The sequence below is a fragment of the Periplaneta americana genome, chromosome 11 (genome assembly GCF_040183065.1).
Source record: "Periplaneta americana isolate PAMFEO1 chromosome 11, P.americana_PAMFEO1_priV1, whole genome shotgun sequence".
NCBI lineage: Eukaryota > Metazoa > Arthropoda > Insecta > Blattodea > Blattidae > Periplaneta > Periplaneta americana.
This window is the reverse complement of record NC_091127.1, coordinates 148509953-148533118: the sequence shown is the minus strand read 5'-3', so window position 1 is coordinate 148533118 and position 23166 is coordinate 148509953. Positions and strand designations below refer to the sequence as shown.

General features: G+C 33.2%; 1 protein-coding gene across 4 annotated transcripts in view; it reads left to right on the top strand.

Annotated features, from left to right (window-relative positions):
* LOC138709447 (beta-1,4-glucuronyltransferase 1) overlaps nt 1-22230 on the top strand; it is a 630527-nt gene extending 608297 nt beyond the window's left edge. For all 4 annotated transcript variants that reach the window (XM_069840214.1, XM_069840217.1, XM_069840216.1 and 1 more), the window contains exons 4-5: nt 661-896; nt 6380-22230. In XM_069840214.1, the coding sequence (XP_069696315.1) occupies nt 661-858 (198 nt within the window). In that variant the 3' untranslated portion in view covers nt 859-896; nt 6380-22230. The remainder of the gene's footprint in view (nt 1-660; nt 897-6379) is intronic.
* The last annotated feature ends 936 nt before the right edge of the window (nt 22231-23166 follow it).

Below are 23166 nucleotides of genomic sequence, written 5' to 3'. Positions count from 1 at the left end.
AATTAAATCTGTCATAGTAACGTTTACTTGACTATAATAGTACATTATGCAACGAGCCTATAATGGTAGTACTTAAGACGCGAGTTTCATAATTTTCATACGAGCGTCTTAATTACCATTATAGTCAAGTTTCATACGACTTTTTATGCTCGACCATATTGATTTTTTCCGGCTATTGATGAAATGAATTTGCGGGAATGTGCTTTGTGAAAGGCTGGAAGGTGACGGTGAATTGATGTTAATTTGTGAGTTGTTTTTTTTTTCGACCGAGTTTAATATTGTTTAATCTCGCGCTAGTTGTATTTCGATTGCATATCCGAGAATAATCGATACTTGCGCTTTCATATTGCTACAATGGTATTTTCTGATTGGTGGAACACCTGAACTTTAATAAATAGGTGTACTTTAATGAGGTCCATTAAAGGGCTGCTACCAGGTGTATAATTACTACATTTCGGCATGGTCGAGCATAAACAAATATATAAAACATTTGCGGGTAATTCGCGATTTTCGATATTTCACGAAAATTCGAGCATTAATTTCCCGCGAATTCTCAGGAATCGACTGTATTTTATATTTTGTTTATTTTCTCTTCCATAGGTCTGTTGTTTTACAGTGGATTGTATTGTAATACAGTTTTTTGTCTTGCATATCTTACAGGGTTACGCACTGTGTGTACTAGACTACGAGTTCCATATCCTGGACAACGCATTTCTAGTGCATAAACCAGGTATCAAGACAATGAAGAAAGACCCACAGCGAGCCATGCTGGCTGGCAAAACAAATGCACTCATAAAGAAAGTCATATTCCCAGAACTGAAGGTGCTTTATGGCACCAGGAAAGGCTGTGCAGTTTGACCAAAGGTTACACTGCACAGCAACAAAACTTCATGCAGGTATGTACGGTAAAGTTCATACACATTCAAAGACAGCAATATAAATTTAATTAGCCCATTCTGGATGGAAATGAATGAACAAGCTATAGATATTAAATTATGATACTGTATCTCATCCATGGTATTCACGTACAAAAAGTATTGTGGGAGATTTATTGTAGTAGTGTAACTGGACAGATTGAAGTTACTCTTACTATCACGTAATTTGCAAATCACTTTGAAGTATTTGTTATTGCATATTGAAGCATGGAGCTTTCACTTCATAAAAGTGTTCAAATTACTTTCACTATGAGATTCGCTTTTATTTCCTTTGAACAGTACATTTATTATATTTGTAGAAGATTTAATTTTAAAAGAACAATATGTATTTTATACAGAGTGGAAGTGAATAACCCTGCAGATTTTCAGAGAGAAAAGCTCATGTTGTATGTAACAAAAAAATGTAATACCATATTGGTGGAAGTTAATAGTTTTCTTAGAAATTTTTTTTTTCCCCAAATGTTTAACACACTCTTATTCGGTAACTATTATGAGTAGGATCGTGATTTTATCCATATCGATAGAAAATGTAATAAAGAATCATTTATCCCTATGACGTATTTCAATAACGTAGGCTATTTTCGTGTAAATTTAATTTAAGAACCACTGATTTCAAACCACTAAATGATAAAATATAATATGTGTTACTCAGTCAAATGACAAATCAATGTAAAATAATGACTTATATTATATGGTCATTAAGTTTTATATACATGAGCTACAAATTGCAAACGTTTTCGCCCATTCAGGCATCTTCAGGCACAATTATACAATATCTCAATATCAAACTATGTAGCTATTACATTGGTGATAGATAAACTGTTTAAGATTGATGGTGTACAAAACATCTCCATAATTAAAATGTAATATTACAAGTCATAAATTAAAATAATGTTAAAAACCACGTAGTGTTGTAATTAAACTTCATAATATTCTGTGGAACTCTTGTTCAGTAGAGTCCAATGAGTGATGAATTATGTCTGAAATATATAAATAAATACGAAATAGAAATAGGAAATTATCAAATGTGAAAGTGTAATCGGATTGGATAATTAAAAATACTCACGTCGTTTGAACGTGGCAACTGTATAGATCACTATAAAACATCCTATGTTTGAAGTAATTATCTGTAATAAAATAATAAAGAAATCAAAATTTTGAAGAATTTGAAAAACTAATTGGAAGACATAAATTATGGATAACTACTTCAAACATAGGATGTTTATAGTGATCTATACAGTTGCCACGTTCAAACGACGTGAGTACTTTTGCTTATCCAATCCAATTCCGATTACACTTTTACATTTGATAATTTCCTATTTCTATTTCGTATTTATTTATATATTTCAGACATAATTCGTCACTCATTGGACTCTACTGAACAAGAGTTCCACAGAATATTATGAAGTTTAATTACAACACTACGTGGTTTTTAACATTATTTCAATTTATGACTTGTAATATTACATTTTAATTATGGAGATGTTTTGTACATCATTAATCTTAAACAGTTTATCTACCACCAATGTAATAGCTACATAGTTTGATGTTGAGATATTGTATAATTGTGCCTGAAGATGCCTGAATGGGTGAAAACGTTTGCAATTTGTAGCTCATGTATATAAAACTTAATGACCATATAATATGTCATTATTTTACATTGATTTGTCATTTGACTGAGTAACAAATATTATATTGTGTTTATCTATATTAATTGACAATCTGAATATTTCCATCATGCTTTCTAAGTTCACTAAATGATGCAACTAGATTGCAACATTATAGTCACAGAGAGAGGTTCGCGTAGCGAGACAGACCTGAGTTCGTTGACCTCTTACATCTGTATTAAGAGAAGAAAGAGGACTGTGTTAGTGATGTTGCCAGACTGCTGAAACTTACAACTTAATTTTCTAATTAAACGTGCATTTAATCACTAAACGTCATATAGGTTTTTTTTTATTAATTTAAGTGTATCCTATCGTCCACTTCAAACTGCAGGATTATTTCACTTCCACCTTACATACATATTCCATTATTTTATTATACAGGGCTATTCATAAGTCCGTGAAACATTTTAAAAATTCATAACTACTAAACTACACAACGAATAACAAATTACTTTACTCTAGAATAAAGAGAAACTCTCCAAGTTTTGTTACATACCTCATAGATGCTCAATGTACGGCATACATCCATGCGGTAATCCATATCTCCTCATACATGCTTCAGCATATCACGGCTGACCAGAGTGACGGCAGCTGTAATCGGTTGGCGAAGTTCCTGAAGATCAGCGGTGAGCAGAGGCACATGGACAATATCCTTCACAAACCCCCAAAAGAAAAAGTCTCACGGAGTTAAATCCGGTGATCGTGGTGACCACTTCATTAACGCGTCATCTTCTCGTCCTCTGCGTCCAATCCATCTCTGTGGCAAATTTTGATTAAGATACTCTCTCGCACGTTGTTGTGATAGTGACAGGGAGATCCATCTTTCTGAGAGATGTAATCATTGCTGTCTTCATTCAGCTGAAGCATCAGCCAGTTTTGTAACATGTCATCATCCCAGTGACGGTGGGCTCTACAATGAAAAATGGCTCATACATCTTCTCTTTCGAAATTACAAAGAAGACATTCACCTTAGGTGAGACTCGCACATGGTCTATGACTGCGCGGGAAATTTTAGTTCCCCATATGCGCACATTGTGCCGATTCACTTTTCCGAACAGATGAAAAGTTGCATTTTCTCTATAAACAAATCAGCGAATCCATGTACCTCAAATCTTTGACGAAGTCCTTGCATATTCCAATGTACAAAACGATTGCTCACGTTTAGTAAACGTCATTTTGCCAGTATTGATAACTACTGCCACCTAACGATAATTCATGTCAATGAAGAACAGGCCCTTCTTATTAATAAAAACTTGGAGAGTTTCTCTATCGGCATGTCAGTTACCCTGATATGTTGCATACGTTATTTATTATTAAACTTTGAAATATTTCACGGACTTACGAATAACCCTGCATATTTCCATTGTATTATTGATGATGCTTTTCATTATTTCATTGAATAGGTACGTTTTGAATACCATTTAAGAGTGTACTTTTTAATTGTGATCAAAATTTGCTCTCCATAGCTTCAGAATACGTTTTCCTCAGTTTGTGACACAGTATTTTACTGAAATATGCTTTGTTTTTGTTTTAGCGATCTTATGTCGAAACCTTTCATAAAACTGCGCATACTGACTGTTACATCTCAACAGCAGAAAGACAAATATAAAAGTCTGCTGCCCATAATAACTGTGTATGAAAACTTACTTTAATGTCGCATTAAGAAACATTGGCCTATGCTTAGGAAGAGTTGTTTAATTGTCATCCTTCGTGAATCGCTATTGTCACGTGACATACTAGATAAATCTTTGCAATTAATATGCGGTGCTGGCTGAGGCAGAGGTGGCTACTCTTACTTTTTCATTCAAGCTTTGATTTCACAACCTTACAATTAGTATCAGCAGTTGCTATTGTTTATATTTGTCTATCTGCTCTGGAAATCTAACGGTGTGCTTAGTTTGAGGGGAGGTTTCGACATAAGTTCCTTTACAGTGCCTTTCTTCGATCTGATGAAGGTCACTTCTGTCTGATTATATTTAACCTTTAGTTTCTTTGTAATTAATTGATTTGAGTAATTTGAAGCTCTTAGCATTGAAATATTTTTGTTTTCTCATTATACAAAGTATGAATATATAGTAATTTGATGTTGAAAAATATATATTACGAGATTTTAATGGAAATACAAGCTTTAACATGCCCGATAAAGGAGAGGTCGTTTTTGGCATTCCTTCGGTTTATGTATGGACATTTATCCTAAACTAATGGACGGATTTGTTTCTATGTTTCGAATACGTACACAGCATTCTGAAAGCTTATTACATTTGCCACTGGAATTGGTGATAACAAGATGAGATTTGACGAGATGAGGACGAGGATTTACAGTTAGATTACTTGACACTCGCCTAAGTGATAAAATCCATAGAAATAAAGTAGATATAGTTAGAGAGTGGGAACTATTTTCCATCACAAATTTCTCGGGTCTAGGGCATCTCATAACCGGAAATTTCGTCACCGTTATAGTTTGTCACCTATTTTACGTCATTAGTTTTTTGGTCATCAAATACACATTGTCATCAAGTTTTTTGTCACTGAGGAGAGTTTGTCACCGAAGATATGTCGTCATTATATACATTTTGTCATCATTTTTTATACTGAGGGGATTTCGTCACCAAAATAATAATAGTATGTCATAAAATAGATGACGTAGCTTCCGCTGAAGTTCCCGCTTCAGCTTTCATTGCTTCTACACATTCAACAGCTCCAATTCTACCCCAATTTGCTAGTGGTTCGAATGCTCTGTAGGTTCTTTTATAATTGTTTTCTTATCTGAGGAAATAGTTATTAGTTAATTACAAATGTCGCGCTGATCACATCCATGCAATCCCAGTCTTTGTAATTTTGTGCTTTGTATACATATGTCCATTATATATTAATTTATCTCTCGCTCTATTACTTTTTAAGATTCGAAATAATTTCCCCATACCTTAACTTGAAGATTTCGAATCCAAAAAATGAATGTATCTTTGGAAACGAAATGAACAATATGACGGGTGACGAAAAATCCGGATCCCAAATTTCTCTGAGTAAGTAATCTTACACAGCAAATTTCGGTCTTTCAGCAGCTTATAACATTGTTTTATACAGCATGTCGAAAATACCGTTCAATGAACGTATATTTATCGCCAGAATCTCAAAATATATAGATGGATGGATGGATGGATGGATTTAATGTCAATCAGCGATTTACAGCCATAGACAATGGCAGAGTAGATATGTATAATAAATGGCTACTACAATATGAATAAATGTAAGAATAAAAAAAAATAATAATAAATATACAGTCACCAGATAATCACAACAACAGGTTAAAAGTTTTAAAAGAAATAGTACAAAATCAGGTTAAAATGTACAGATTTGTCAATTACATGAGGTTAAAACAAATAGTATCTAAAACGTAATATTGCTAAAATCATTGACATTGTAGATTGGATTTGCCATCAAAGTCCTTCTCACCATCCTTCTGAAAGTAAAATATGACGTGTTTTTATATGCAATGGTAAAGAATTATAAAGTTTATAAGTTATGGAAATAAAACTATTGCTTGTAGTACTATATTTGTACTTGGTGAAATATATGTCAAGTCTGGAACGAGTAGAATAATTATTATGAATGGATGAACAAGTAGGAAGATTATGCACATTGCGCTTAACATACAGAAGGCAATCGGGAATAAACATTATATTTTTCAACATCTTATTACTTCTCAGAAAAAAACATAGGTAACTCATATTTGATATTTTAATTTGCAACTAATTCATAATTTTTCTTTTGTTACAGATGATAGTGGAGTGCACCAACGTACTTAATTCTTAGTCTCCATTACTTGTGCCATGTTGCTTAGCATTGAACTCCATATGGCATGAAACTTGCAGTGATATGTGTGTCGTTATTGTTGTTGTGTTAAAGAGATCTGGTGGCAAGCTTTTGATAGTTCATATTGATTTTATAACAGATGGAACTGTGTTGTTTGTAAGACTATTTACCAACCTATTTTCTCATTTTATTTTATCCATCTCGATTGTTCCTCCAAGACAGAATATTTCATTTGATTAGGCCTCTGCGAAACATTCTTGTTATGATGCAGTTTGCTCAGCCTGTTTTATCAAGAACTCTGTTGCAAATGATAGGCCTACATGAAGCAGCTGATTAAATTAAATTCTATGCTGTGTAGTGTAACATTACTAATTATCCAAATAAGAAGGAAGAATCTATATTTCTTAGTTATTTTAGAGTACAGAGATTCTATTGAGTGTATAAAAATACTCACAAGTATTCTTAGTACTAATATAAAACAATAAAAAAAAAAACGCAGACTTGTAATTTTTTTTTTTTTAGGTTATAGCCATTCCTCTAAATATGATGTGTAGTAGGACTCAAAATAATGAATTACTATAATAACCCTCATAATTAATTATATATAAATATTGCCTTGAACAAATAATTTATAACAATGTATAATTTACTTCTTACTTTCGTTTCAAAACGTGGTTGCAGTCTTTATCATGCTATTAAATTAATGATTGTAAGAGTATAATATTATGGAATTAGTACTACCCATAAATCAATATACTAAACACACCAGTAATATTATTATTTATTTATTTTTTTATTCTTCAGAAAAATAAAAATATTGATCAAAGTTTTTGTAACACGCGACAATGAAGAGGAACATATTGCACCATATAAAATTGACTTGTATCTAAACTCGAAGTCCATTTTTTATTAATGTGTAGACATAATTCATTTGTATGACTACTATGTGAGAAACACAAGGCAACAGTTATTTCTTCTGTAGTTCTCATGTGTATGTACTTGGATCTGTAAACTGGCTTGCAGTGAGAAAAGAACACTAGTGGCAGCTTGAAATTTACGATTTTAGTTTTTTTTTTCTTTCTCCAAAAAGGAAAGTGATTTGCGATGTCACTACTCATTTAAAATAATTTACTTTTTATTTGTTTAGGTTAGAGATACTTGTGAAATAACGAAGTTGATTGGAAATTATTGAATAGATACATTTCAATTGGAAAATTTTTAGTTTACACAATAATGCAAGAAAATAAATAATATATCTTGCTCACACAAATTCATCAAATGCAAGAATTATGTAACAAATGTTTTAAATTTGTACCGATAAAGATTTGAAAAGTACCTGCCAGTTAAAATATATTAATTCATTTTATTCTAGCAGTGATATTTAGAGGGTTGTAAGATACGTAGTGCAGTGTTATTGTAAATAAGGCATATATTCCTTTTCGGGATATGCGATTTTAGAAAGTCTTTTACAGTAACACAATAATTATTACAGTATTATACCGGTAGCAGAAGAGTTCTTGGTAAACAGGTTGGGTAATACTGGATAGGAGATCTATACGGGTTTATATTTTGAGTATTAGCATTATTCTTTGAATTTGGTTACTATGATTGCCACTAAGATGTATACTGCATTATTTAGATAAGAATATTTATAGTAAAGATCGTGGAAACCCATGGAACTTTTCTTATTTATTTTAGGATTCAAATTGAAGTACATGTTTCATATTTATCGTACTTGTCAGTGGTGTAATCCAAAAAAGCAGTGTCTGGGCTTCATCTTTACTTAACCTAAAAATTTTGAGGATTATAGGTGTCATGATTCAGAAATATACATCTTTTTTATTTAAATTGTTTCAATAAAATAAGTTTATCTGGTTCTTCACGAATATATTATGTGTATTTGAGGCTGTTCAAATATCTATAATTTCATTATATTATTACTGAAATAAACATAATGTATTTTATGCTCGACCATGCCGAAATGTAGTAATTATACACCTGATAGCAGCCCTTTAATGGACCTCATTAAAGTACAAATATTCATTAAAGTTCAGGTGTTCCACCAATCAGAAAATACCATTGTAGCAATATGAAAGCGCAAGTATTGATTATTCTCGGATATACAATCGAAAGACAACTAGCACGAGACATTTGTTTCTCGGAAAAAATCAATACTTTCGCGTCTGCGCATATCTCACAATTTACGAGGTATTGCACAAGGTCAGTTCCGCTCCTCAGTCAGATAAGAATAACATGAATACTTTTGAATAATTTCAAGTTAGAAATATGGTCGAGCATAAAAAGTCGTATGAAACTTGACTATAATGGTAATTAAGACGCTCGTATGAAAATTATGAAACTTGCTTGCACTTGTTTCATAAACAAACATACTCGCGTCTTAATTACTATCATTATAAGCTCGTTGCATAATGTGCTATTAAAGCATCACCTGAAATTCCACTGTTTTTATATAACCTAATTTGTCATTTTCAAAGTGTACATATCATATTTTGCACCATATCAAGGATTATCTATAGCATTAAACATTTTAAGATTTTTCACTTGTAACAAGAAGTACCTACTGAAAATTGTAACAGGATTATCTTAAGCATAGCTAAACAAAATTAAAATATCGCCTTCTTCTGCAATGACTGGATTACATCCCTGAGAAAGATGCTGGAACTAGTTTATGCGAGGAATTTGTGTGTATAGATGTTTCATAATTCATCTGCTATACCAGTATCCTGGTAAGATTAGTTCAAATCGTGATGTAAAAGGATTTTGAATATGCACTTGTTACGTTTTGCGAGATGTATACATATAATATACAAAATAACACTTAAGTATATAGTGTTTGAATTTCAGTAACACACTTCGGATGCCTGTGACTAGAGTACCAGTACCTCAGTTTGATAAAGTGTCACTTTTATAACAAATCAAGTGGAATTGGATTTCAAAATCGAAATGGAACAGTACGTCATTGTTTTGAATTAGCATTTTGCATAATATTTCCTATTTACTTCTATTGGAAATAATTTATTATCAATAAACTTGTAATTATCTAAATAAAATGTAAACATCTGTTTTCGTGGATTGCTCATACTAGAGTGTACAATAGCGTGCTGTGTGTTGAAGTGTGAATATGTAGAAATTTCGTGTATTATACTCATTACCAACGAAAGGAGAGTTTGTGTTTAAAAGATATGCCTGTTTATTAGTGCCGGTACGAAGTATGGGAGATGAATAGTGGAACATTCTGTATAAAAGACATTTGTTTTAACCATCAAAAAGAAACATGGTTCAAGTTACGGTTTCAAATCTTCTGATAAGTAATTAATAGTTTTCAACAAGAATGCAAGCTTTAGGCTTTGTACAATCATGTATTTTGTGTAGCTACGGAAGTTTGAAGGACAGTAAAACATTTAAATCTTCCATTGGTAAAAACAAGACGTATTATTATCTGTGTTGTTAAAACAGTGATGTACATATTAAGTTAAACCTATTCTAAACATTCTTCCACTTGGGAGACAGTACTTCAAACTGCATGAAAAACATTTAATGCTTAATTATTGCCTTTCGATTAGATGACCATAAAGGTTTTTTCCCATTTCTAGTCTTAAGGAAGTAAACATAAATAAAATTCTATACATTCCTAGCGAAAGTTGTGTAGACTCGAAAGATAAGATAAAAAATCTAGATGCATGTGAAACAGTAAAATGCTCCAATGAAATGGGTCTCACAGCAGAGTTGGCAACATTGTTTCTGTATGAATGTTCAATATCGGTGCCATTATAAACAGTATAGTATATAGATATGTTGGTCTCGACAAGTTGTGATGAAGTACTGAACACGTCGGGAATGTGCAATGGTTGCAGAACCGACTCTAAATTCACGACAGTATTCGTAATAGTACCGAGCTCTTTACACCAACATATGCATTACATTATGAAGATGTGTGCCTTATCATCTTTTCCGATCCTTATCTTTCTAATGACAAGTATACATAAGAGATTTAGTCTCTAGAAAGTAGAGTTTGATCTCTCTAGCTGTGGAATAGATAGTAGGAATACAATTTTTTAAATAATTTTAATCTTTGGCTTCTAGAAACATTTTGATATAGGAAAACAAGGTGTAGCCGAGGCCCCTCTTGTGAAATATTTTTTTTATTAACTTTTTGGACATACGGATAGACGACAATGGTGCTGGTTGATATTTATGTTCCTGTCCAGTTTGCATATGTATCTTATAGTTGTATTGGGTATTTATTAGACAGTTTTGTTTATAGTCTTAATTTCTTCTTGTTCTTGAACATGACTGCGTAAGAATGAATGGAATCATTTTAGTTGTTTCAAAGTAAGTATGGAGACAATATAAATGAGCCCTCTAACTCATTAGGCAATATATACTCACTATTAAATAACAATCCACGAGATTTGCAAACTTTTTACTGTTGTACCTATGATTTTATTATTATTTTTTTTATCACAAGCTTACTGATATTTGTTAGATTCCAAAGAGATGAGAATATAAAAAATTTAAGTTTTCAAGTCTGAGGAAAATCTATTCTAGCAGAGCATATCATTTTCTTATAATTTGTAACAAGAAATTTGTATTTTTTTGTGCACTTCTTAGTATGCTCATAAACATAGGTTATAGTGTAGGCCTACCTAGTAACTTTCCATTCTGGAAAGACTAATTTCAATCCCATTTGATTTCAATATGGAATTTTTGCTATATAAATGATTGTGTTTAACATCATATTATGTCGAATTATTCCTGTCATATTTCATTATGTCATATTTTACTTTTTTTTTTTTTTTTGTAATACGTATCTTAGATTAAAAAGTTCATCTGAGAGAAAATCTGTTTTAATCCAGATGTACAAGGGTGATCCAAGAAGTAATGCATAGACTTGCGTCATTAGAACGCATTTCCTTTTTTCAGTCCACTTACATCAAGATCATTCAAAATAGTCCCCTTGGAGTGTTATGACTGCTTCCCAACGCTGTGATTTTGAACTGCTTAATTCTCCTTTGAAATTTAGGTCTTGGATGCTTTGGGCCACAGCTGTATTCAGGTCCTTTAACATTGCAAAAAGATGACTCTGAAGTGGATTTTTCATTTTCAAGAAAACATCATAGTCGGGTGATGTCCGGACTGTAGGCTGGCTGAAGGAGTGTTTCCCCACTTGTAATCGGTTATAAGGCATTCACTGGCTCTGCGATTTGCGGTTTTGCATTATCGTAGAGAAGCAGCAAACCAGACTCCAATAGCTCTAGTGGATTCTGGCGAATTTTTAGTCTATGTCTTCTTCCAAAACATTGGCAAGAATTAGTGAAGTCCGGTGATGATTTCAGTCTTCCAATGCATTGGTTGTCTTCTGTAGCAATTTGACTTTCACAGACATGTCGAAACCATCAGGAAATGGTACTATGGTCTGTTGTAAAGTCACATTTCTTTTGGCAAACATCCACGTAAAGTTTCTATTTCAATGAATGATCTTTGATCTGAGACACTAACGTGACCTAACTGATTTTCGTCGTCCATTTCAATCGATTATACACAAAAAAGGTTTTAAGCAATTTAATTGAACTTGCACAGAATCGTTCAGAATAACTCTGACTGTTAACTCAATAAATAACAACCACGTATATATCTGGATATGAGAGCTCTACTTCTGGGATCGCCCTTGTAATTTAAATGCAATAGTATTCCAGATATCATTCAACACTTGACACATTGTCAACAGTGAAGCTAAACTTTATGAAAAATTCCTTACATGGAGCGTATTTTGTGTTAAGTAGTACTGTAGAATTCCTCGTATCTGGCAACTGTGGGACAAAGCCAGTGCCAGATAACTGATTTTGCCAGATAATTGAAAAATACATTTATAGGTTATGTAAAGACATACTGTACTGCACAAACATTTTTTTCCATGTTGAAATTTAGTAATTTTCATATAGATATTTAAAAATAAAGTTTTGAAATACGTACAATGTTATTTTTAGTACTGAATACAATAATGTACATTCATCAGTTTATAATTATTGTAATACAGTAATACATAATAGCGTAAAAAATACTAAAAGTTTTCGTACCGGTAACCTTATGACAATTTTAAATGGCGGCCATGTGACGTGAAAAGCAGTGTAGCCAATGTCGCACCTGTGAAGATGATGATGTAGTGCTCGATGATTTAAACCTTTTTAATATAACATATTACTATCTATCACTTGAATGAAAGTTTTACACGTTGTAGGTACAGAGAATTTCACACTTTCCTATTTAGACTCATCCAACACCCCTTCGAAACGGGTGAGTTCAAGTGGTGAATTTAAAGATATCATCTCTGCGCATTGTTTGCAAGGTCCAAGTGACAGCTTACCGATGCTATCCAATCTACTCCAGGAACATAACTGGAGTTTTCAGTCTATGTTTTCACACGTGAACAATGTAAAGAGTAAATACAATATGCAGCATGTATGATCCACGAAAACCACTCACACCTTCGTCTGACTCTTCCCTTTCGCATGAACGACTATTTTTTTTTTTGCCTAGCAAAAAGTGCCGTTGTTTTGGTATTGCCGGTTATTTGGGTACTGGATACGAGGGATTTTACTGTAAAAATTTATTTGAGCCTTAGTCACTGAAATTTCAATTCCTCTTATGTCGTTAAAGGAAGAAGCATATGAAATGTAGGTAGGTATCTAATGCTCTTGATTTAACAATCGAGTTATTTTTTCCTCTTGCTTCCTAGTATTCAGATGTAAGACTTCTATTTTTTTTTTAAGTGCTTCACAGTGTGTTAAATGATTCATATCCATTTCTTTTTCTTGAAAACACAGTACACAATTTCGAGTAGACACAATGCCAATCCTATGTAAATGTTTACACAATCATGACCTGTAAGGAATCTGAACATGGCCACAGAAGATTTATGTGGTAGGTCAGGAATTAAATCAGGTCTTTATAGTAAATCTTCATTATGTCATACGTTTCCATTTTTTTTTTTTTTTTTTTTTTGTGGTATGAAATGTTCAAATATGTATTTTTTCATTCTGCCTAATAATAACCAGTGAAATTATAGGAGAGCTCAGTATATATTCTCCATACTCACATTGAGCTATAGTAAAATTCTGATTTTCCCAGTAATATATTAGTCTGTTTTCTGAGAGGATAGTTTATGAAATTCTGTGATTATCGATTGATGTGACACAAGGATTTATACAAAATATGAGTAATATAAATAAATAAATAAATAACTATCTCGTAAGCTTCTGTTGCAGTATAACGGAAATGTGATGCACAGTAAGTGTGAACTTGTATCCAAAGTCCATCAGTGCTTCTCAAACTACGTTCGTGTTGTTTAATTCACTTTAATGAGAAGAGTTTCTTTGTGCTAAGAGTTTATATGTGTTTGGATTAGTAATAATGTTAGTCGTTCAGTGCTATAAGTGTACATTTAGATTACTCAGAATGATGACAAATATATATTTTTACACTATCCATGTATTATATAAAATAGTGTCCTAGAATTTGGTAAGATTTAATGCTAAAATGTTCCCTGTCTGGTATTTAGTTTGAGAAGCCCTGACTTGCTGTAGTACACATCTTCAACCAAGTTCCCAGGAAGGATTTAATTGCAAGAAAACAAAAATAAATAAATAAATTTAGTTTCAAAATCCGTATTTATTTTCTGAATTGGAACAATCTCTTAACCTTCTGACTGGATACTATGGAATGAAGATGTGTCATGAAGGGTGCAAATTGTAATATATTTAGTCGAAAGTCCTTGATAAGCTGTATTAAAAATCCGTTAATTTCAGTGTATTTATTTTAGTCTTTTGCTCTGAAAAAGTCAAAATTAATAACTAAATAGTTCCTTATTTTCTCTTCAAAAAATTTAATGAAAGAACTTTTTAAAATTGTTTTCGTATATTGAGGTGAAATTTTATTCTCGTTACGGTGATAAACACAATAAATAAGTACAATCTTTTTCATTTTATACTCATTCTGTATAATATAAACTTTGTAATAATGTAATACCTGTGTTGTCTTGCAATTACAAGTAAAACTTTAAGATCGTATATATCAAATGTTAGTTAATTAAAAAATATTGTACGTACTTATAATAAAAATTCACGTAACGTGATATATTACTGGTTTTTATTATATATAACATTACAAAAAATGAAAACAGCAATTTGAAAATCAGTATTTCGAAGTCTTCACAAACTCTAATAAACATTTTAGTGAGATTAGATACTTAGCAACATGCTTGTATTTGAAGAAGACGTTTTTCTATCTTTCTCTCTTATTTACTTATTTTCTCGATTATAACTAACAAGGCATTGAGGTTATGTCTTATTATTAAGCCACCCCCACTGTTATAAATTTGCACCCTCATGTTGGATGTTTCATTGTGTTCTACCTATACCAGTATACTGTGCAGTTTTTCCTTTTAGTCGCCTTGATTAATATTAAAACTTTGTCATGGTGATATATATTTATGCACAAGACTGTACAATGGTAATGGGATGAATGATTTTATCGAATTTGTAAATGTGTGAAACCTATAGTGATACAGAAATGATGACTTTTATTTTTCTTTTCTCTTGTTTTCTCTTTTTTCTTTTGTGGAATGTATTTGTTATTAAGCATTTAAGCTTTCGAGTAGTCATGTAATTTTCATAAACAAAATTCAAAGATAGATAAAGCAACTTCATGCAAGATCCCTTGTTCAATTTTGATTCATTTACTGTGAAAAACAAATATGTCCTGCTTACATGACAAATTAAAAATAGAATAGAAACAAACAGGAAGATATCATGTAATCAGATATTTAATTAATACTCAGTGCTGTTATCTGTGACAAGTCAATATTTCCTAATAATATCCTAACAGAAGATATGCAAAAACAGATTGCAAAATTGTCTAAAATGTCATAGTTCTTCCAAAAATGCACTACTACCGTACCATATTCTTAATATTTTCCATCTTCTTGTTTTTACTAAATAACGAAAATTTGTTCTTTAGCATTATGTAATTAATGATATGACGTGCTTTCTTTTATAATGTGTTATTGTTGTTCTGAGAAAGTCATATGTATGGAACCTGACAACAAATAGAAATAACAAATACAGTAAAACTTCGTTAATCCAGACTAATTGTGGGGATAAGTTTACCGGTTTAACGAAAGTCCAGATTAACCGAAATAAAGTGCATTAAAACCTCGTTTATAGCAACAAAATACGTTTATTGTGGTGTATTTAAAGGGCATAGGCCTAAATACACTATAGCCTATGATATAGTAAAATGAGTAATCGATAATAATATTTATTTGTATACTTTAATTACTTTAATGCAAACTTGATGGATTTTCTTTATTTTTAATACTATAGGTGTAATATTGTAATTCCATAGTTCTAATGTATAAAAGTAAGTCTTAAAACAAGATTCTTTAAATTTTCCAAATTCTTTTTGTCCTGATTAAGCGACTTAACTGGGTCTGGATTATCGAGGTTTTACTGTATGTGATTCTATTTAAATTCAATACACCTTTTATATTTCACTGAATGTCATGGTTTATAAACTGCCTCCTTGATTTCTATAATTCATTCATTACCCAATGCACTTTTAAGGAATTGATATCTGATTACTTCAGAGAAGGATTTTTTTTTTTAATGTGAGGTTATGATAAATAATTTAACTTTGAAATACTTAAAAAAAACACACAGACAATAAATATCAATAACACACTGAATATCCTATTTGTTTCCGAAGGCCATGATCTGAAAATTGAAGAGAAATTTCATTTCATTAGAAATGCTATGTCTCAGTTCTGTATCACTATGCAATTACGGTACCTCTTTGTAGGAAAATGACAAGATGTTAGATACGACTGGTTAAAATTATTCACATTACCAGATGTGTCTGTATTGTAGTATTGTATATAGTAGTTATAAAAATGTGCAGTGGTGAGAAAACCTATTATTTACTTTGTTTATATTATTGTATACCTAAAAGATTCAGCCTGGAGTGATGATACGGTAAAAAGTTTGCAGTTTTGAGTACCTTCATTTCTGATTGTAATTTAAGACCCAAAATTGCCAACTTTAATCTGAAGAGAATTGCTCAAGGTTGAATATATTTTGCAGAATACTGGGGGTGACGGGTGTAGGTGAAGGTTGGTTTGTCTACCATGCTACTCTTGTAACATTTTCAAAGTGCTCATTCTACCAGTTGGCTCAGGGGGTGTAGGGATCTGTCTTAGAAGAGTAGTATTACTGTAGCTTACAATTTTAATTTAGTAGTTTGTTTATGTGTTGTAATGCATACTTCTGTAGCTCAGAATCGAGCGCAGTAGTAATAATATACAAATCTCATGTGACACAGTGCCTGTTAGTGTCATTCTGATGATGTCAGAGGTTAATTTTACAGTGTACAGATCTAAAAATATATAAAAGATACTTCACCTTAAGAATATTTATTTCTTCATTTCATATATTTCAAAACAAGTCAAATTAAAAGAGATGTTCGAGAAAATATCTTTAATTTCAACATAAAATTTACTTAGTCATACGTTAAAAAGTGTTAAAATTGTTAAAAAAAGGTATATACCTTCGACAGACGGCCCGTTTCGACGCTATGTCACGTCATCCTCAGTGTCTCAGACCTCAGTGTCTCAGACACTGAGGATGACATGACATAGCGTCGAAACGGGCCGTCTGTCGAAGGTATATACCTTTTTTTTAACAATTTTAACACTTTTTAACGTATGACTAAGTAAATTTTATGTTTTAACAAAGTGTTAACGAGAACTTTAATCAATGTTTAATTTCAACTTGTTATCCAGATATTTTTCTTTGTACACCATGTCCATAAAGTTCCTGTAAGTTATAAGTAATCTTTGCTCAGGACCCATATGATATAGAACAACACCGTTTTTTGCAACATGTTCTACATCTCTCAAAGTTTTGTTTTCATTCTTTTTGCAGAGAGAAATTTGTTTATTAACAACAAAGGCCGCCCTAAATAAGGGTTCATAGATTGGCCTACTAATCCTTTCACAATGAACAATGATTAAAAACAATTATGTATGTGACAAAATAAAAACAAACAATAATTTGGAAAAAAAAAAAAAAAAAAAAAAACATTATAAGATAAATAATGAGAAAACATAGGAAATCATGAATTTAAATACTATTATAGTCATAATCATGCCATGGTATGAAAGAAAAGTTTCACAACCTCGAGCGGGAATCGAACCTGCGACTTCCTGTACTCCGGTCAGGCGCTCTACCACTGAGCTATCGAGTTCGTCTCACGCCAAAGGCTTGGAATTATCCTTTCATACTGGCGACTCTGTTATAGAGTACTGTCCATAGCGTCTGATGTAGTCAGCACTGCTTATGGGTTGAAAGAAACTTTGCAAATGTCAGTATGAAAGGATAATTCCAAGCCTTTGGCGTGAGACGAACTTGATAGCTTAGTGGTAGAGCGCCTGACTGGAGTACAGGAAGTCGCAGGTTCGATTCCCGCTCGAGGTTGTGAAACTTTTTTTTCATAGCATGGCATGATTGTGACCATAATAGTATTTAAATTCATTAATATGTCACATCAACGGACGTGTATATGTCACCAAACATCGTAAGATGAAGATTACATAGGAAATCATTTACAATAAAAGTTTCTTGAATATAAATGATTACTAACTATAGCTAAGGGTGATTTTAACACATGAGATCCTATGGCATCAATCGTTGCATCAGAAACTTTAAATTAAGTTGATTTAAAGTTTCTAGACAGATTGTGCTATGGGCACCAAACATGAGCTCAAAAACTGTCCAATGTATGATGTGGTAGTAAGCTTCGAGATGCTGACAACAAGGCTCATATATGACTTGTTTTTCACGACACACCTCTTGTGGCTGTTGTTCATGCATCTCGAAATGGACTGTAGGATCAAGAATGACACCCTTATCCTTCTCCCGAACAATTTGATGATAGAATAACTCTTCTCGGGTTCTCAGCCAGGTGAGTTGGAGATTAGCTTCCAGGCTTTCGACGGCTAGGTCTGCCATCTTCTTCAGGGATGAAGTGATGTGAGACCACGTCTAGCCGGTATATATGCAAAAATAGGGCTTCCCGCTGTGGGCCAATCAGGAGCTAGTTCCTAGCCCTGACCACCAGACGCATTCTGGTTAGTGGACGCGGCAGCCAATCAGGAGCTACTTGCTGGTCCCGACTGTCTGTCGTATTATCCTGATAAGTCTGCAGTAGCCCAACACAGCCTAGAAACTGGTCACAAGATAGATTTCGGCGCCACCACCATCTTGGACAAGACATCAGGTTACTGGGACTTAGTTATCAAGGAAGCCATCGAAATCCAGCTAGATGGCAATAATTTCAACAGAGACGGGGGTCTACAGCTGAGTACAGCATGGAAACCTGCTATCAATACGCTTAGACCACCAGCACACGGCAGACAGTCGGGAACAGCAAGTAGCTCCTGATTGGCTGCCGCGTCCACCAACCAGAATGCGCCTGGCGGTCGGGACTAGGAACTAGCTCCTGATTGGCCCACAGTGGGAAGCCCTAGTTTTGCATATATACCGGCTAGACGTGGTCCCACATCACTTCATTCCTGAAGAAGATGGCAGAGCTAGCCGTCAAAAGCTTGGAAGCTAATCTCCAACTCACCTGGCTGAGAACCCGAGAAGAGTTATCCTATATCAAACGCCGGGAAAGCCTTAAGTCATACAATTAAGATGATATCAGCACGTCTAGTAGAGCCATCAGAAGAGACGCAACCAACCTCCTCATAAACCCCATAGGAAGCATTCTGGCGGATTGAAATTGCGATGAGAGAACGAACTGTGTTATGTCTGTTGATTTTTAGCAATTCTCCATGATGGCAGAAACCCAAAACGTGAGAAAGCGTTTCTTGCTCGTCACATCTCCTGCAATGGGTTGAGTCAAGAGTTTTACCAGGGAGAGTACGTACAGGTATTGTATTACAGTTCATCTTAATGGATTTCGTCCACTGACTGCTCGAAAGTCCTTTTTTAGTTGAGATCCACGAATTACCTTTCTTCCAGTGAGAATAGAAAACAACTCCCAAACCTTTACTTTTCAATTTGCTCCATTGATGAAAAGAATCTTCATGCAATGCTTTTCTTAGTTTTTTGAGAAGAAATACGTTCAGAGTAATCGAAGGTAATTGGTAATTGTTTTAATGCAATACATAATACGATAATGACACCTGTGGAGAAGGCCCAATGTGTGTGGTGGTATATTGAGTGTAAATCACGAATAACAGTTCAGCGACAATTCCGCTGGCAATATGGAAGAAATCCTCCATCCAAATCCACCATAATGAGATGGGTTACAAACTTTCAACAGACCGGTAATGCTAAGGACTTGCCATGGAGTGGACGTCCAGTTGTGACTCAACAAACTGTCGACAATGTGGGTAATTTGCAATTTATAAACTTGAAGTTGTAGCTGCTTATGGAAAACCTTATGGATGGTTGATTTGGGTATATGCAGTTCCCGTGAAGCACGACAGATTGACTTCTGAGAGCTGTGTTGAAATGCAACTTGCACAGTGTCGACAGTTTGTTGAGCCACAACTGGTTGTCCACTCCATGTATGTGTATGTATTTATTCACACTGCAATGGGTATATACCCGGTGGCTGTGGTAACTAATTACACTCAATAATGACAATAATAGACACAATTAATAAAAAAAATACAATTAATAATAATACTAATAATTAATACTAACAATAATAATAATAATAATAAATTAAATGAAGCACGATCACTTAAAATAACATTTAAAGTAAATCTAATTTGTATCTTAAACCTAAGTTCAAACTAAAACCCACGAGCATGATATGTTCATAACTGCACAAGTATCTTTCAACACTACACTCATTTCGCTGACAACTCACTCACTGCACTGGACCTACGACACATTTCACTGACTCTGTCCTGATTTCACTAACATTTCAAAAACATTTCACAGTTCAAATACTTTGCACTACCACTATAACTATAAAGCTTCACTGACAGGAACACGTTTCACTTACACAACACACTTCACTGACACAACATAATTCTTCACTGATACAACACTTCAATAACAAAATATCAATTACACCCTTTAAATACTGTGTATAATTACCATCTATTAGTAAAGTCCTTAAGCCTATTTTTAAATACATTTTTGGTTGTTGGTAAAGCCTTTAGTAAGTCTGCAGGTAAAGCATTCCAGTCCCTGATAGTATGATTGAGAAAAGAAAACTTTCCAGTGTCCGTCCTCTGTCTTCTTTCCCTCAATTTATATGAGTGGTCGGTCCTTGAAGAGTAATGGCAAGTCCTTAACACTACCAGTTTGTTGAAAGCTTGTGACCCATCTCATTATGGTGGATATGGATGGAGGATTTCTTCCATATTGCTGCTGAAATGTTATTGATGATTTACACTCAGCATAACCGCACACATTGCGCCTTCTCCACTGGTGTCATTTAATTAAAATCTGCAAAAATAATGAAAACAAAACTTTGATAGACGTAGAACATGTTGCAAAAACCCGTATTTCTCTATGTCATGTGGTTTCTGAGCAATGATTACCGGTAATTTATTATAATGTTATTGAAACTTTATGGACATAGTGTATTGTGTGTTGTCAAGAAAATTGGCATTCATGATGGGCAGTGGATAGAGATGGTACATTCAACCATCTCAGTGATAATTAAACAAAATATAGTGAATGGACTCGAAAAATAAAATATATGTTTGTCAAGAACCAAATTCACATTGTTTTGTTTTTTATTTGAAGTAAAATATCTTGTACGGCCTAAAACAATGTTTCCTAAACTCGTTGTGAAACTTTTAATTCTATAAAATACAAATTTAAAATATTTTATGTTAATAATTAAAAATCATTAGTTGGTAATATAGAATATACATCATTTTTTGTGAAATAACTGTAAGTTCAGTGAGCTTTTTGCCATGTTAGTATACATTTGTTATTATAGACAATTCCTAGTGTATCAATATCTTCATGCCATTTTAAAATTATTATTAATTTATAATTCAATATAATTGCTACTTTAACTTATGTATTTAAAAGTTTTTTTGACAATACTTTGATAGATGGGAGAGAGGACAGAGGAAAACCAGAATGTATCTGTAAATTACTTTTTTTTTTACCTATTATTTAAACATAGATTGCTTATATTTCTTACCTCTTTGAACGGCTCATAACTGAGTTCTTAAAAGGATTACAAGAAATTGGTTTAATTTTGTTACAGTTAATAATTATTACGAAGATAAACATTATTTTGTGCTGTAGTAGTCGGTGACAGATATAAACAATTTTAAGAAATCTCTAATTGAAAGTAACATCAGAATGCACACCTCCATCACTTTAGTGCCATGTATCTAGTTGTGTTTTTGTTGTACATTGTATTAAATTCCTCGAGAATGGGAAAAATTTGAAGGAAATATTTCTCAAGTCACTATAACTAGCTATATAGGATCGTATATCACCCCAGACCAGTCTATTTAGGATAAATTTGGACGTGTCTGTCATTTTTAAAACAATTACATTTTACTCTTCCAACAGGAGTTGTTAAAAATTTAATCCATATGTAAATGTAACGAATATAATAACATACTGTATAATTCCCATAAATCTATCTACTGTTGGTACTTTTTTTTATCTCATTAGAACTTAATTCGTGTGACATTTGTAGGAGTACACAGTTATCAAAACTTTCGATTAAAATTAGTCTATTTGTAATGCTTAGTTTTTGTTAACGTATTTACCCCCTTAATCTCAAATTTTGTCAAGTTTGTATGCATTTATAGGTAAAAGAAATGATAAATTTAAAAACCACAAGATACGAGGGGGATCCAGGAAATAACGACCGTTTTGTTGTAATAATTAAAAAAAATATATTTATTTGAAAAAACAAAGTCTGTTACATAACTGAAGCTTCCTTTACTTCTCTACGTAATCACCACCTACATTTAAACATTTGTCGTATCTGTTCACTAGCTTTAGAATTCCCGTGTTATACTCCTCTGCCGCCAGTTCATTAAGCCAGGTGTTCACTGTCGTCTTCAACTCTTCATCACTTCCAAAACGCGTACCACCCAGAAAGTCTTTCAGCTTAGTGAAAACGTGAAAATCGCTAGGAGCAAGGTCTGGACTATAGGGCAGATGATCAAAGATTTCCCAACCGAATTGATCCAGCAATTCTCGAGTTGAAGCAGCAGTGTGCGGGCGGGCACAGATTTTGTGGTAGCCAAGATGTTGCGACACAATTTCACCAAGCAAAGAATGAGAAATGTCAGGAAAGGGAATATGCAATTCGTCGAGTGATGTGCGCCTGTCTTGCAAGATTCTGTCGTTTACTTTAGTCTTCAGGTCTTCTGTGATGAGTGATGGGCGTCCGGGTCGAGTTTCATCGTGGACATTTGTTCGCCCATTGTTGAACATTTCGCACCATTTTCTCACATTTCTTTCATTCATTACAGTATCACCATACACTTCTTTCAATTGCCGGTAAATTTCTGCAGGTTTCAAATGTCGGGCATTCAAAAATCGAATCACACTCCTCACCTCACAGTCGGCGGGATTATCAATCACGTCGTTCATTTTTAAGTAACACAAAATGCACAATGGCGACTTGTTGCAACCAGTACTCACAACATTATGAGAACACATGTTAAG